Source organism: Hyperolius riggenbachi, chromosome 6, assembly GCF_040937935.1.
Source record: "Hyperolius riggenbachi isolate aHypRig1 chromosome 6, aHypRig1.pri, whole genome shotgun sequence".
Taxonomy (NCBI): domain Eukaryota; kingdom Metazoa; phylum Chordata; class Amphibia; order Anura; family Hyperoliidae; genus Hyperolius; species Hyperolius riggenbachi.
In genome coordinates, this window is record NC_090651.1 from 21,541,023 (window position 1) to 21,556,850 (window position 15,828).

Below are 15,828 nucleotides of genomic sequence, written 5' to 3' on the forward strand. Positions count from 1 at the left end.
CTCCACGCCAATTGGCGAGAACGCGCCGGTAGCTCCAGGACCGCGCCACGCCGATTGTCGTGAACGACTTCCTATGGGGCTAGCAGGAGGTCGCGCGAGCCTATATGCCTAAGTTCCAGCGGCGATCGCCACTCGAAGACGGTAAGACAGTGAAACCGGCGTCTATAAACATTGTACAGCGCTGTACTGGGGACAGCTGTGTGACACGGTCTTTCCCCTGGGACACAGGAGAGCGATCAGCTCTCATAGGCTGAAGCCTATGACAGCCGATCACCCTCATTGGCTGACTCGGGGGAGGGAGGGAGTTACAAAAAATAAATAAATGAGCACATTTCTTAAAAAAATACAATAAATATTTATATATAAAAAAAATAAACACTTGGGGGGGGGGGGGGGTTGATCAGACCCCACCAACAGAGAGCTCTGTTGGTGGGGAGAAAAGTGGGGGGGGGGGGGGGGTAAATCACTTTTGTGTTGTGTTGTGCGACCCTGCAGCGAGGCCTTAAAGCTGCAGTGGCCTATTTGCAGAAAAATGGCCTGGTCACTGGGGGGTGTTAACACTGCGGTCCTCAAGTGGTTAAGACAGCCTGCTGACAACTGCTCTCCTACTAATGGTGGCCATACATGGTACAATTTTTTCATCCAATCTTACCATTTCTATGTAGTATAAGGGTAAATTAAGTGAATATACTGAAAGGATAATATAGGCAGTTCCCTTATATTACATAGAAATGGTAAGATTGTATGAAAAAAATTGTACCATGTATGGCCACCATTAGTCTGTAATGAACAATCAGGACAAGCATGGATGAGGCAGATGTGTCCAGCATTGATAAATAGGGTTGGGAAACTTACCAGGCCGTAGCACATTCCTTCGATGGCCATTCCAGATGTGATATCCACCTGATAAGAGAGACACAATTCTGATTGAAAGAGAGAAGAGCAAGCTGTGTACAGAGCAATGAACGTTAGTTTTCAGCATTCCAGAGACACGTACGTGTAAAATCAGCACGTGGAAATTTCTGCGCATGGTAAAGACGGAGTGTCGTTGTGTGCGCTGGATGTGGTATGATGTCAGTAATGTAACCATTATTCTGTGATCGCCTATCTTAACCTCGGAAATCCAGAGTCAGGCTCGGGACGGAGATCCGCAGCTCAGAGCAGCAATTCCGTTCCTGAGTGAGTTATATGCTGGGGCTGCTGCAGTTCTGTTAGGCTAGACCAGGGGTGCTCATTAGGTAGATCGCGATCTACCGGTAGATCGCGAAGGGCTTCATGGTAGATCCCGACCCCACTACATTTTCCATTCTGTAAATACAAGTGTGCTCCTAAAATTGTACATACAGTGGAGGAAATAATTATTTGACCCCTCACTGATTTTGTAAGAAATGAAAAGTCCTTAATGAGGGTGACTAATTGAGTAGAAGTGTCTAACCACTCTGTGGGAGCCAGAAATCTTAAGCTGGCCATACACTGGCCCGATTTGCGTCCGTTTCGACAGCAGATTCGATCACTGGGATCGAATCTGCTGCCAATCGTTCACGCTACACGCCAAATTTCGATCCATTTCGTCCGATCCCGTCGATCGTGCCCTGCGGAAAATAACAGTCGATCGCCCACGGGTAAAAAGCGCATCGCTAGCGGCGTTCGAGTGCCCGACGACCGACGCAATAGAGCCCGCATACATTACCTGCTCTGCCGGCGCGACTCCAGTCTCCCGGTCACCGCTGCTCTGTCTGCGCTCTGGTCTCCGGCATGCCTCACTTCTTCTAGCCCGGCAGGAAGTTTAAACAGTAGAGCGCCCTCTACTGTAAACTTCCTGCCGGGCTAGAAGAAGTGAGGCATGCCGGACCTGGAGACCAGAGCGCAGACAGAGCAGCGGTGACCGGGAGACTGCAGTCGCGCCGGCGGAGCAGGTAATGTATGCGGGCGGGCGGGGGCAGCAGCAGCAGTACCACCACAACAGATTGTGAACGGTTTCAGGCTGAAATCGGTTCACAATCTGTTTGCTGTAAAGGTGGCCATACGATCTCTCTCTGATCAGATTCGATCAGAGAGGGATCTATCTGTTGGTCGAATCTGATGGCAAATCGAGCAGTGTATGGCTACCTTAAATGGTTGGTAGGGGTTCAAAAACTTATTTCACTCAATGAAATGCAAATCAGTTGCTATCTTTTATTTAAGGTTATTTTTTCGATTTTCCTTTTGATGTGCTATCTGCCACTGTTAAAATAAATCTACCATTGAAATGATACTGTTCTGAGACTTCATTTCTTGGTCATTGGACAAACTTACAAAATCAGTGAGGGGTCAAATAATTATTTCCTCCACTGTAGGTAGATCATTTTGACTTGCTAATTTTTTAAAGTAGCTCACAAGCCGAAAAAGTGCGGGCACCCCTGGGCTAGACAGTGAAGGGGATAGTGCAAGGAGGTGAATATTCATATTTTGATTGCAATTTTTTCACGAGATTTTAGACCCTAAAAACAGAGGGGGGGCATCGATCTGAGATCTCTCTGCGGTATGTTTCCCCCCCGTTTCTAAGGTCTATAAGCTTGTGAAAAAAACTGCACCACTTTTAGGGCTGGTGCACACCGAGCGGCTTTTTGGGCGTTTTCAGATCCGCTTGCGGCTGCGGATCTGCTTGGTCAATGTATCTCAATGGGGTGGTGCACACCAGAGCGGGGGGCGTTTTGCAGAAACGAAAAATGCCTGGGTGAGGCATTTTTTGGATTGCGGGTGCGTTTCTGCCTCAATGTTAAGTATAGGAAAAACGCAAACCGCTCTGAAAAACGGCACTTCAGAGCGGTTTTGCAGGCGTTTTTGTTACAGAAGCTGTTCAGTAACAGCTTTACTGTAACAATATATGAAATCTACTATACTGAAAACCGCAGCAGCAATCCGCAAAACGCTAGCAAAACGCCATAGAAAAATAAAAAAAAGCGTTTAAAAATCTGCTAGCATTTTGCGGATCTGCTAGCGGGTTTTGGTGTGCACCAGCCCTTAGACCCTAAATCCAGAAATAATCATACCGCCAGGGAGCTTAACCCAACCCTCACATTGGATGTAGAAGGTAAATATTACACAGGTCACAATTGCTGCAATTCATTAATAACGTTTCTAGAGTGATCACCATGGTGATGAGGCATGTCGTATTCAGGAAACATTTTGCCTCAGGCAAACCTAAAGTTACCTCTCCTGTCTTTAAGTTGAGGTGAGATCTCTAAAGTTATCTCTTCAATCCTTAAAATAACTCCCAAATTCTAAAGTTAAAGACAGGCTGTTCATTAACTGCATGTGAAAATAACTATAGAGGAGGTAACTTAAGGACTGAAGTGAGAAGATAACTCTTTCACTGTGAAAACGTATCTCTACACCTTAATAAGGCAAGATCAATGTGTGCTGATAAGTGCTCTCTTGCCTTACTATCTCTATGCTGATCTTAGTGAATTAAGCCCAATATCTGCTGTGAACTGAACAGCTGGTTCGCCCAATGAGAAAATCTGACGCATTTTGTGGTGAACATCCATTTGTTCGTCCTAGGGGAAATACACTGACCCATTTCATGGCCTCAGGCCAATTTTCTCATAAGATCCAAGGCCAGGTTAACGACGGTCGTGTGGCTTCTGCCGAGAAACAAGTGTGTGTAGGGTGGCCCCAAAGGGTCGCCATGAGATCCGAAGAACTATCTATAGCAAGCAGGGAGAGCTAAGGCCGGGTTCACATTGCCCGTACGCTTGCATTCCGCTCCGTTAGCAGAGCGGGAACGCAAGGTCCCGACATGTCGGGAACGTCCGCTCCGATGAGCGGAACGCAGGGAACGGAGCGGAACGTAGCAATGTGAACTTTCCCATAGGGAAAGCATTGCTGCGGCTGCTGCGTTCTGCTCATCGGAGCGCAACATAGGCTGAAAACAGCCTAATGTGAACTTAGCCTACCACTACCTCCAAGGCTACCCCTGATAAAGGCCATTGGCCGAAACCTGGGTCGGGAGTCATACAGCTTATTTGTCATATGCTATTAAGGAAGTTTACATGAAGTGCGTAATTCTTGCGGTATTCGCCAACCACGGGCGCAGTCTGCACAATTAGGTTTTGTACTTGTGGCCCCCATATTCAGGAAGCTTTGCACGGAAGGAGACCAGGTGTAGCAGACAAGTGACCCCTGGGAGTTGCCGCTGGAAGCTTGGCGAGTGGACATGTAGAGCATGGTTGCTCTCAGAAAAGACGAGCGTAACATCTGACCCTGCGGAAAGCCATCTCTGGCTGCCAAAAGACCTATGTAATCACCGCTCTGCCTGATTGAGTTTTGGTAGCATCTTTACAGCTGTCCTTCACTACAAGACATTGGTATAATGTACTGTGACTATAAAATTGGTATTTTCAAGGTATTCACCTGGCTACAGTGCAAAATTGATTGTTTGACCAGTGACAACTTCACCAACACAGCTGGCACAGTATTGTTGAGCTTTTTGCTACAAAAAAAAAAAACCTACAGCTACACCGTGCCGGGAATAATCCATACCCTTTGCATCCTCTAAAGGTGGCCATACACTGGTCGATTTGCCATCAGATTCGACCAACAGATAGATCCCTCTCTGATCGAATCTGATCAGAGAGGGATCGTATGGCCACCTTTACTGCAAACAGATTGTGAATCGATTTCAGCCTGAAACCGTTCACAATCTGTGGAGCTGCCGCCCCCCCCCCCCCCCCCCCCCTCGTATACATTACCTGTTCCGGCAGGCGCGAGTCCCCGCTTTCTTCTTCTCCGCTCCGGCTACTGAACTTTCTGTCCAGGGGAAGTTTAAACAGTAGAGGGCGCTCTACTGTTTAAACTTCCTGCCAGGACAGGAAGTTCTGTGTAGCTGCAGGAACGGTCTGGAGCCCGAAGCGGAGAAGAAGACCAGGGGACTCGCGCCGGCCTGAACAGGTTATGTATACCCGCTGTATTGCGTTGGTCGTCGGGCATTCGAACGCCGCTAACGACGCACTCCCGACCCGCCGGCGACCGAGAAAAATCTTCCGCACGGATAGGTCGATGGGAATATACAGGAACGATCAATTTCGGACGGAAATCGTTCGTTCTGTCAGCGGTGTGCACGGCGATTTCACAGTCGTTTCGATCACTGTGATCGAAACGGCTGTATATCGGCGGGAAAATAGTTGTATGGGCCCCTTAAGTCTACACATTAACCACTTCACCACTGAGGGGTTTTAGCCCTTATGGATCAGAGCAATTTTCACATTCAAGTGCCCTTCCCTTCCATTCGCCAATAACTTCATCACAATGAAATGATCTATATCTTGTTTTTTTCACCACAAATTAGGCTTTCTTTGGGTGGTAGATTTTGGTAAGAATGTTTTTTTTTTCTAAATGCATTTTAATGGGAATAAAAAAAACGGAAAAAAAAAACAACTTAGATTTCAGCCATTATAGTTTTAAAATAATACATGCCACTGTAATTAAAACACACATATTTTATTTGCATATTTGTCCCAGTTATTACACAGTTTAAATTAAGTCCCTATCACAATGTATGGCGACAATATTTTATTTGGAAATGACAACGTATTAAAAAAGTTGAATTCCTAAGGTAACTATTTATGTTTGTTTTCTTTAAATAAAAATGCCCCTGGAGCGGAGATGAAGTCTGCAGGGGCGTATATATACTTTATCTTTTTCATTAAGTCTTTAATTTAATCCATCTCTTGATTTCCCCAAAATTGTCCGTGGACTGTGGTGGGACTGTAGACCACGAGCTGCTCTGGAGAACAGGGAAGTCGTGTGAAATGATTAAAGGTCTTTGAAAAATACTGTGAAATATGCTTTCCCACTGTTTAAAATTTATATTAACAATACCAGTACTTTTATGATAAAAAGGGCTAAAAAGAGAATGATGATGACGAGGATGATGATATGTGGTGACTAATTACCTCAATTCCTCTGTTCATTGCCAGTTTGGCCAATCTCACCGCAATAGGAGCCTTTAGAAAAAAAGAGCTGATTAGATGGAAATGATTAGTCATTTGAGCAGAATTTAGTCTTTTTTTTATTGATAACCTTCAAGTGAAAATCCAGAGAAACCATTTCTTAGTATTTGACGGCATGAGGAAAAGTCAGAACCTCTGATAGCGTTACAACGGACCAGAGGCAGAGCTACTTAAGGTAAGCACAGAGGTATGTGATGCTGGATCCCCCTAACTCTGTGCATTGTCTGTTCATTTCCTCTTCCCCAGCCCTACACCCCCCGCCCCCCTCCCCTTAAGCACTTCTTTAAAAATCTGACTTTTGGCCAGACAGGAAGAGGCGGGTTCGCTGTGATGTTCCCTCCTCTTGAGAGAATAGGAAGGAAAATAGCTGCAAGCCCGCCTCTTCCTGTCTGAAAATATGACTTTTAGCCAAAAGTGAAATGTTTCACAAGTAAAGTAAACAGAAGTAAAACATGACCATATGATCTCAACCAGGGACTTTCAGAACATCACCTGATTCAATCAATCACGATTTATAGTAGGGATTAGATTGTGAGCTCCGCTGAGGACATAAGCCTATGACTAAGGTGGGGATTAGACTGAGCTCCTTAAGGTAGCCATACACTGCTCGATTTGCCATCAGATTCGACCAACTGATAGATCCCTCTCTGATTGAATCTGATCAGAGAGGGATCGTATGGCTGCCTTACTGCAAACAGATTGTGAATCGATTTCAGCATGAAACCGATCACAATCTGTGGTGGTGGTGCTGCTGCCGCTCCCCCCCGCGCGCATACATTACCTGCTCCGCCGGCACGACTCCCCAGGTCTCTGCTGTCTTCTTCTCCGCTCTGGTCTCCGGCATGCTTCACTTCTTCCTGCCCGGCAGGAAGTTTAAACAGTAGAGGGCGCTCTACCGTTTAAACTTCCTGCCGGGCAGGAAGAAGCGGAGAAGACAGCAGAGACCAGGGGACTTGCGCCGGCCGAAACAGGTAATGTATACCCGCTGTATTGCGTCAGTTGTTGGGCATTCGAGCGGCACTATTGACTCACTCCCGACCCGCCGGCGATCGAGAAAAATCTTCCGCACGGACGGATCGACGGGAACGATCGATTTCGGACGGAAATCGTTCTGTCAGCGGTGTGCGCTGCGATTTCCCAGCCGATTCGTTCACGGTGATCGAATCGGCCGTATACCCGCGGGAAAAACGTTAGGTGTATGGGCCCCATTAGAGGGCAGTCAGTGATATGACTATGTACTCTGTAAAGTGCTGCAGAATAGGTCATTGCTATATAAACACATAATAATAATAATAATAATGGTAATGATTATCCATGAATACCCCTGGAGGAGAATCATTATCGGATTATCTCTGTTTGAATGAAGAGCCTTGCCCGTACCTGCGGCAGGATTTCCTCGGCCAGCTGCAGCGCTCTGTGATGGGCAGAGTCTCCGTTTTCATTTTGTGGAACAGCCTCATTCACTAGTCCGATATTATACGCCTGCGCCCCATCAATCTGTCTTCCCGTGAAGATGAGCTCTTTGGCTAAACCAATTCCGATTAGACGGGGGAGACGCTGAGATCCCCCTGTGAATGGTAGAATCCTCTGTTTTACATGCTGTGTATCAGTAGATGTATAATATTATCACATTGAGAGTCCCGCCCCTTACCAGCTCCAGGAAGTAATCCTCTAGTTGTTTCAATCAGTCCCAGCTTAGCAGACGATGCTGCAAGAGAGAAATGCGGTTTGTATTAGGTCTGTTAGATTTAGTGCGGCTTTAAAGGGAACTTGAAGAATATGGAGGCTGCCATATTTATTTTCTAAATAATACCAGTTGCCCGGCAGCCCTGCTAGTCTACTTGGCTGCAGGAGTGTCTGAATTACACCAGAAACAAGCCTGCAGCTAATCTGGTCAGATCTGACAATAATGTCATAAACACCTGATCTGCTGCATGCTTGTTCAGGGGCTGGGGCTAAAAGTATTAGAGGCAGAGGATCAGCAGGACAGCCAGGCAACTGGTATTGCTTAGAAGGAAATAAAAATGGCAGCCTCCATATCCCGCTTGCTTCAGTTGTCCTTTAAAAGGACCATACACACGGCATACATTTGTCTGTAGTTGTGAGGCAGCGACAAACAGACAACAGCATATTTATGGCAGCGATGATTCGAGTTTGTGACACTTGTACACACGTGACAACAGAAAGAGTGACGTCAAAACGGAAGCTGTCTGCCACAGACTACATATAGTAGTAATACTATGGTAGCGACTCTGCTGTCTGCCACAGACCATGTATAGTAGTAGTACTACTATGGTAGCGACTCTGCTGTCTGCCACAGACAACGTATATGGGTAGTACTATGGTAGCGACTCTGCTGTCTGCCACAGACTACGTATAGTAGTAGTACTATGGTAGCGACTCTGCTGTCTGTAGATGATCTTCGTACACACGACAGGACGCCAACAGACTACGCGACGGTCTGAGACAAAAGTCACAAGAGATTTACCAGTTGAATCGCTCAAACATGGCTGTGTCTGCTGACAGTCTTTGTCTTTTGCAGCGCGCACACGAACAAACCGTCTCACAAACCGCCCCTCAACAGGTGTCTGTACAGACATTTGTATGCTGTGTGTATGGGCCTAAAGGGTCATCAGTGGGGGGTTGGTTACGTCTGCTAAGAACAGCTTTTGATTCAATGGCAGCATCCACTGCCTGTGGGGGGAGCTGCAGAGCCACAAGCTTAATTGCACATTTAATTTACCCTCATTATTAACCCCTTCCTGCCACCTCACCCTAACCCACTCCTCCATTTTTATTTTCCATTGGTTACCCCTCCCTGACACATCATCTCCCCCTCTAAATGTTAATCACTTCCTGGCACTTAACCCACCCAGCATTAAACACTTTCTAACAAATAACACTACTCCCTCAATGTTAACTTCTTCTTGACGCCTAACCCCAACCCTCTCCTCCTAATGTTAGCCCCTTCCTGTTAAGGTGGCCACACACACGATACAATAAAATGATCCGATTTTACAGTAATTCGATAAAAACTATCATATCTCTCGAAAAAAATCAAAAGCTTTTTTTTCATTTGACTTAAAAATCCGATCGGATTTCCCGTTTTTTTCGATTTAAATCGATCCGGAATGCCAGATATTTCTCTTCAATTTCTACTAAAGATTGCATGGTGTGTGTTGGATTATTAATTTATTAATATACACACACCCTAGCAATTTTCTCTGAGTTTCCAATCAGTTTTACCATAATTGAGGAAAAAATTGAACATAGGTGTGTGGTACATTGGTCATATTTTTGAAATATTACAATCAGTCAGAAAAATTGTTTGCAATTCTTAAATTGAACAGATATTTAAAAAATTGTATGGTGTGTGGCCACCTTAACAGAAACTCATTCCTGACAGTGATGTGTGTAGCGGTGATATAAACCATAAGTAATATAGATGTGCTTATACAGGTCACCAGATACTACAACACAACACAAGCTATAGACCTCGCCCTGGACCCATTAGGTAGAGCTAGGCTGGTGAATGCCCCCACGAAACACAGAAATACACACCAGCAATACGAAGATCACACGCCAGTGCCAGTTCCAGACCGCCACCCAGGGCGAATCCATCTACTGCTGCAATAGTGGGCATCGGGAGGGCAGCTGCAGAGACAGAGAAAAATGATGTTTATCTATTAAAGAGCACCTCCAAAGATTTGGGATTTATGGATTGACTTCTCCACCACACACGACTGACTTAAAGGTAGTGATGATCTCACGAGTAGTGAGCTACTCGACTCCGTGATTAAATTGAGGGCTGATTGCCTCAGGTGTGCGGCTGGTAGTGAGGTTGTTACTTACCCATAAGCCCTTTGTCTTCTTTGCGTTCCAAACGTCTTGCATACATCCTATTGGACGCCTTGCAAGACTCACTACCACGCACTTCCTCCTTCAAGCCGGAAATTCTGCAGTCAGAGTCTTGCAATGCGTGCAAGACATTTGGAACGCATAGAGGACCGCGGACTTATGGGTAAGTAACCCCCTCTCTCCCAGCCATACACCTAAGGCAATTAAGCCTCATTTTAATCACAGATTCGAGAGCTCATCACTACGGCCTGGTGCACACCAAAAACTGCTAGCAGATCCGCAAAATGCTAGCAGATTTTGTAACACTTTCTTATTTTTCTTTAGCGTTTCACCTAGCATTTTGCGGTTTTGTGAAGCATTTTTTTGGTGTAGTAGATTTCAGATATTGTTACAGTAAAGCTGATACTGAACAGCTACTGTAACAAAAACACCTGCAAAACCGCTCTGAACTGCCGTTTTTCAGAGCGGTTTGCGGTTTTCCTATACCTTACATTGGAGGCAGAAACGCCTCCGCTATCCAAAATCTGCAGCAGCCCGGGAGTATGAGTTTCTGCAAAACGCCTCCCGCTGTGGTGTGCACCACCCCATTGAAATACATTACCCTAGTGTTTCCATATCCGCAATTGGATCTGAAAACGCGACCGAACCGCTCTGGTGTGCACTAGGCCTACTTAAAGGAGCTCTATCAAACCAAGTGTTGTAAAATGACAATGTGCAAATAATGTATAAGTAGCTGTGTAAACAATTTCCTACTTTTCATGTTAAATATCAGAGGCAAAAGCTGTAATTCATTGTGTGTAGATTTTAGCTACCTTTGGAATGTCTCATTTGCAGAGGTGAAATTCTGCAGTCTGACATGCTAAGAACAGTGCAGTATTGAAGCAGAGTTATATGGAATGCTTCTGGTGTCAGGTTTCACACACTATTACAAATGTTTATGTTGCACATAAGATACATTTCCTCTGCTCTCTGCTGACAGCCCTGTTAGAGACACAGGCAGCTGCAGTAAGAGCTTTCTCACACACTGGGTTAACAGATGTAGTGTGAGGGAATCCCCCCTCCTCTCGTGATTTAGTTTGTCAGATTTGGCAACACTGAAGTGTGAAAGGAATTTGATAAAAGTAAACAAAGAGATAAGCAGTGAAATGTATACACCAGTACTTAGCAGCACTTCCCAAACATTTCCAATCGCAATAGAAAAAAACATGTTAATCAATGGTATTCATTTATAGCTGGACATATTACAAATAAGCTGTTAGAGGAAGACTTAGAACAGGATATGCTGATTCTGTATCTCATACATACAATCTCCAACATTAGTTATCATTACTCACTTGTTTAACTTGACTGTCAGTGACTTGACTGTTTTATAATGAATTGGAATACCCAGTGCATCAGAACGGGTAATAGGGGGTTGAGCCTAGACTGTTTGGGGATTTACCGTATTTTTCAGACCATAAGACAATAATACAATAACATTTGCAATGCGTTTTTATCCCATAGGACTCAAAGCACATCGCTGTGTCTCAGATCAATACAGGGTTGCAGTCTGGACGGTGTTACAGAGGAAATAGTCAGGTGTTCATAAATGCCACACTTTTTTGGGGCATTTATAAAACAAGGGGACACTAAAGGTACAAAGGGGGCACACAAGAGGTACAAGGGGACAGAATGCAAAAGACGCACTTTTTCTCCCCCAGAAGTGAGAAGAAAAAGTCAGTGTGTCTTGTGGTCTGAATAATACAATTCATAGCCACAAGTACGGCGAATAGTATACATAAACTGTCATCTTATGTCCCCTCTTTCTCAATGCGGCTGTCTCCTCTGTCCCGAAGCCATGGAACTGCACTATGCCCCGGCATGCACCCTCCTCTTCCCCCCAGCGCTTCAGCTGCACAATCTCCCACTGGGCGCCTTCAGCTGCTGACGGTAACTATAACATGAGTTACTGTGCGCTGACTTGAGCCAATGGTCCCAAGGGCGGGATCACGGCTCTGTCATTGGGACCAATCACTGCACTCTTAGAGCAGAGAGTGCAGTGATTGGCCCCAATGACGGAGCCGTGGCACCCACCCTTGGGACCATCGGCTCCAGTCAGCGCACAGTAACTCATGTTGCTATAGTTACCGTCAACAGCTGAAGCCGCCCGGTAGGGCATGGTGCAGCTCAAGCGATTGGTGGGGGGGGGGGGGGGGGTTGGGGAAGAGAAGGATGCATGCTGGGACATTGTGCAGCTCCATGGCTTCAGGACAGAGGAGGAGGCCGCAATGGGAAAGAGGATGACACGAGAGGACACTATAAAAAAGGTACAAGAGGACACAAAGGCACACAAGAGGCACAAGGGGGACATAATTGGTGGGAGGTCCACAAAATGCCCCTGCACCATGGACGCACCAGGTTTTCCTGTTTTTTTGTCCTCTACACCTAGGTGCATCTTATGGTCCAAAAAATACGGTGATGTGAAATCTTTTATGAACTTAATTTCTTCTTGTAAAGATTCTTACTGACCCTTTTTAAAATCTGTAGTGGAGCCCATAGCTCTATAGCTACATCACTAAGGGTTAGGCTAGTTGGAGGTAGAAATAATGCAAAGTACGCCACTTTTGCTCCTAAACGTCCCCACCCCATCTGTCCCTGCAGAAATCAAGGATCTGATCTGAAAAGCTGAAACTTTGGTAATATTCAGCAACCATTGCCTTGGGCCACTAGATGGCATTGTTCCTCTCAATACGATTCAATAGAGATACAGTGTACTTTATACAGAAAAGCAGATTTCAGGGGCCGAATGAAGTACTGCAGTAGCATTGGATGTAAAACAACATCTGTAAAGTGCTTTTTTCACTCATAGGATTCAAAGCGCATAAGTATGGCTCAGCCCAGAAATTGGTTGAGTGGTAAATTGTGGTACAGAGGAAGAGTTCTAAAAGTCTGCAAATACCAGGCTAAACAGGTGGCTTTGAATATCTCCAGGGAAGGGGCTGTCTTTACTGGCTATGGTAGGGAATTCCAAAGGTTAGGGGCAGCATGACAGAAAGCTCTGGCTCCAAAGGTTTTGGGAGTGACCAGGTTTATAGAACCTGCTGATCTGAGGTTGTGAGAGGTTAGGTGCAGCTTCAGCAAGTCCTTTATGTATCCAGGGCCCAGATTGTGCAGGGATTTGAATGTCAGCAGTCCAATCTTGACGAGTATTCTCCATTCTACTGGTGGCCAGTGCAGTGAGCGAAGAATGTGACAGTGGCGAGGCTGGTTTAGTAAGTAATCTGGGCAGCAAGAGAATTTGGCTTTTCAGATCACTGTGAACAAGGAGGGGGAGGCGTTTTTGATCATTTTTTTGTTTCCAAATGTTAGTGAACTCCTCATTCACTTAAAGGAGTTCTGTGGGGGGGATTCTTAGGAGAAAAACAGACACTTACCTTGGGCTTCTATCAGCCTTCTGCAGCGGTAATGTCCCACGCCGTCCTCCTCCCATCTGCCGTTCTCCGCCGCCGGCCCCGGTCTAGCGCGGCATGGGATCCAACTTCCGCCTGCGTCATCGGAAGTTTACTGCGCAAGCGCAGTACAAGAAACCGTTGTACTGCACCTGCGCAGTAAGCCTCAGATGACGCGAGCGGAGGAGCGGCGGCGCGCATTAGTCGTCTGTGTGACAGACGAATAATAGCCCGGTGCCGGCTGTGGGGAACGGCGGATGGGAGCAGGACGGCGTGGGACATTACCACTGAAAAGTGCTGATAGAAGCCCCAGGTAAGTGGCAGTTTTTCTCCTCAGAAACCCCCACAGAACCCCTTTAAATCTGTACTATATATATATATATATATAAATACAGAGGGTGCTGCAGCACACAACAGGAAAATAGTGACAGGGGCTCTTGGTTCTCTTATGGAGATTGGGGTTCTCCAGTGCTGCGTGCATGCTTTGCATAGTATTGCATAAAAATCGGTTTGTGCTGCTCATCCCTTGGCTTATATTATTTTCCCCTGTGAGCGTGCATAACCACACCCATCTCTAGCACAGTTAAGCATTTAAATGAGCGGTGCTCATAGTTCAGTTAGTAGCTAGTAGAAGGTGAGGTGTTTTTAATTTCATTTCTCCCATTTAGCTGACCCCTGGGCTTTTGGCATGGTTCCCACTAGAACGCTGATAAAAACGAGCATTTTTGCCTGGTTAGAGTAGGACTCACCAGATCGGGGACACTTTGGCGCAGTTGGTGAGCTTAAACGCGTTAAAGCGTAACCAAGAGCCCCTGTCACTATTTTCCTGTTGTGTGCTGCAGCACCCTCTGTATTTATATATTTCTTATGGAGATTGGGGTTCTCCAGTGCTGCGTGCATGCTTTGCATAGTATTGCATAAAAATCGGTTTGTGCTGCTCATCCCTTGGCTTATATTATTTTCCCCTGTGAGCGTGCATAACCACACCCATCTCTAGCACAGTTAAGCATTTAAATGAGCGGTGCTCATAGTTCAGTTAGTAGCTAGTAGAAGGTGAGGTGTTTTTAATTTCATTTCTCCCATTTAGCTGACCCCTGGGCTTTTGGCATGGTTCCCACTAGAACGCTGATAAAAACGAGCATTTTTGCCTGGTTAGAGTAGGACTCACCAGATCGGGGACACTTTGGCGCAGTTGGTGAGCTTAAACGCGTTAAAGCGTAACCAAGAGCCCCTGTCACTATTTTCCTGTTGTGTGCTGCAGCACCCTCTGTATTTATATATTTCTTATGGAGATTGGGGTTCTCCAGTGCTGCGTGCATGCTTTGCATAGTATTGCATAAAAATCGGTTTGTGCTGCTCATCCCTTGGCTTATATTATTTTCCCCTGTGAGCGTGCATAACCACACCCATCTCTAGCACAGTTAAGCATTTAAATGAGCGGTGCTCATAGTTCAGTTAGTAGCTAGTAGAAGGTGAGGTGTTTTTAATTTCATTTCTCCCATTTAGCTGACCCCTGGGCTTTTGGCATGGTTCCCACTAGAACGCTGATAAAAACGAGCATTTTTGCCTGGTTAGAGTAGGACTCACCAGATCGGGGACACTTTGGCGCAGTTGGTGAGCTTAAACGCGTTAAAGCGTAACCAAGAGCCCCTGTCACTATTTTCCTGTTGTGTGCTGCAGCACCCTCTGTATTTATATATTTCTTATGGAGATTGGGGTTCTCCAGTGCTGCGTGCATGCTTTGCATAGTATTGCATAAAAATCGGTTTGTGCTGCTCATCCCTTGGCTTATATTATTTTCCCCTGTGAGCGTGCATAACCACACCCATCTCTAGCACAGTTAAGCATTTAAATGAGCGGTGCTCATAGTTCAGTTAGTAGCTAGTAGAAGGTGAGGTGTTTTTAATTTCATTTCTCCCATTTAGCTGACCCCTGGGCTTTTGGCATGGTTCCCACTAGAACGCTGATAAAAACGAGCATTTTTGCCTGGTTAGAGTAGGACTCACCAGATCGGGGACACTTTGGCGCAGTTGGTGAGCTTAAACGCGTTAAAGCGTAACCAAGAGCCCCTGTCACTATTTTCCTGTTGTGTGCTGCAGCACCCTCTGTATTTATATATTTCTTATGGAGATTGGGGTTCTCCAGTGCTGCGTGCATGCTTTGCATAGTATTGCATAAAAATCGGTTTGTGCTGCTCATCCCTTGGCTTATATTATTTTCCCCTGTGAGCGTGCATAACCACACCCATCTCTAGCACAGTTAAGCATTTAAATGAGCGGTGCTCATAGTTCAGTTAGTAGCTAGTAGAAGGTGAGGTGTTTTTAATTTCATTTCTCCCATTTAGCTGACCCCTGGGCTTTTGGCATGGTTCCCACTAGAACGCTGATAAAAACGAGCATTTTTGCCTGGTTAGAGTAGGACTCACCAGATCGGGGACACTTTGGCGCAGTTGGTGAGCTTAAACGCGTTAAAGCGTAACCAAGAGCCCCTGTCACTATTTTCCTGTTGTGTGCTGCAGCACCCTCTGTATTTATATATTTCTTATGGAG

The 15,828-nt window shown here is 45.8% G+C and overlaps 1 protein-coding gene across 1 annotated transcript in view; it reads right to left on the reverse strand.

Moving 5' to 3' along the window:
- ECHDC2 (enoyl-CoA hydratase domain containing 2) overlaps positions 1–15,828 on the reverse strand; it is a 54,580-nt gene that overhangs the window by 4,168 nt on the left and 34,584 nt on the right. Inside the window, exons 5-9 of the mRNA XM_068238982.1 lie at positions 9,555–9,647; positions 7,645–7,701; positions 7,374–7,561; positions 5,937–5,987; positions 856–903 (exon numbers count right to left, since the gene is read on the reverse strand). Of these exons, the coding sequence (XP_068095083.1) occupies positions 856–903; positions 5,937–5,987; positions 7,374–7,561; positions 7,645–7,701; positions 9,555–9,647 (437 nt within the window). The remainder of the gene's footprint in view (positions 1–855; positions 904–5,936; positions 5,988–7,373; positions 7,562–7,644; positions 7,702–9,554; positions 9,648–15,828) is intronic.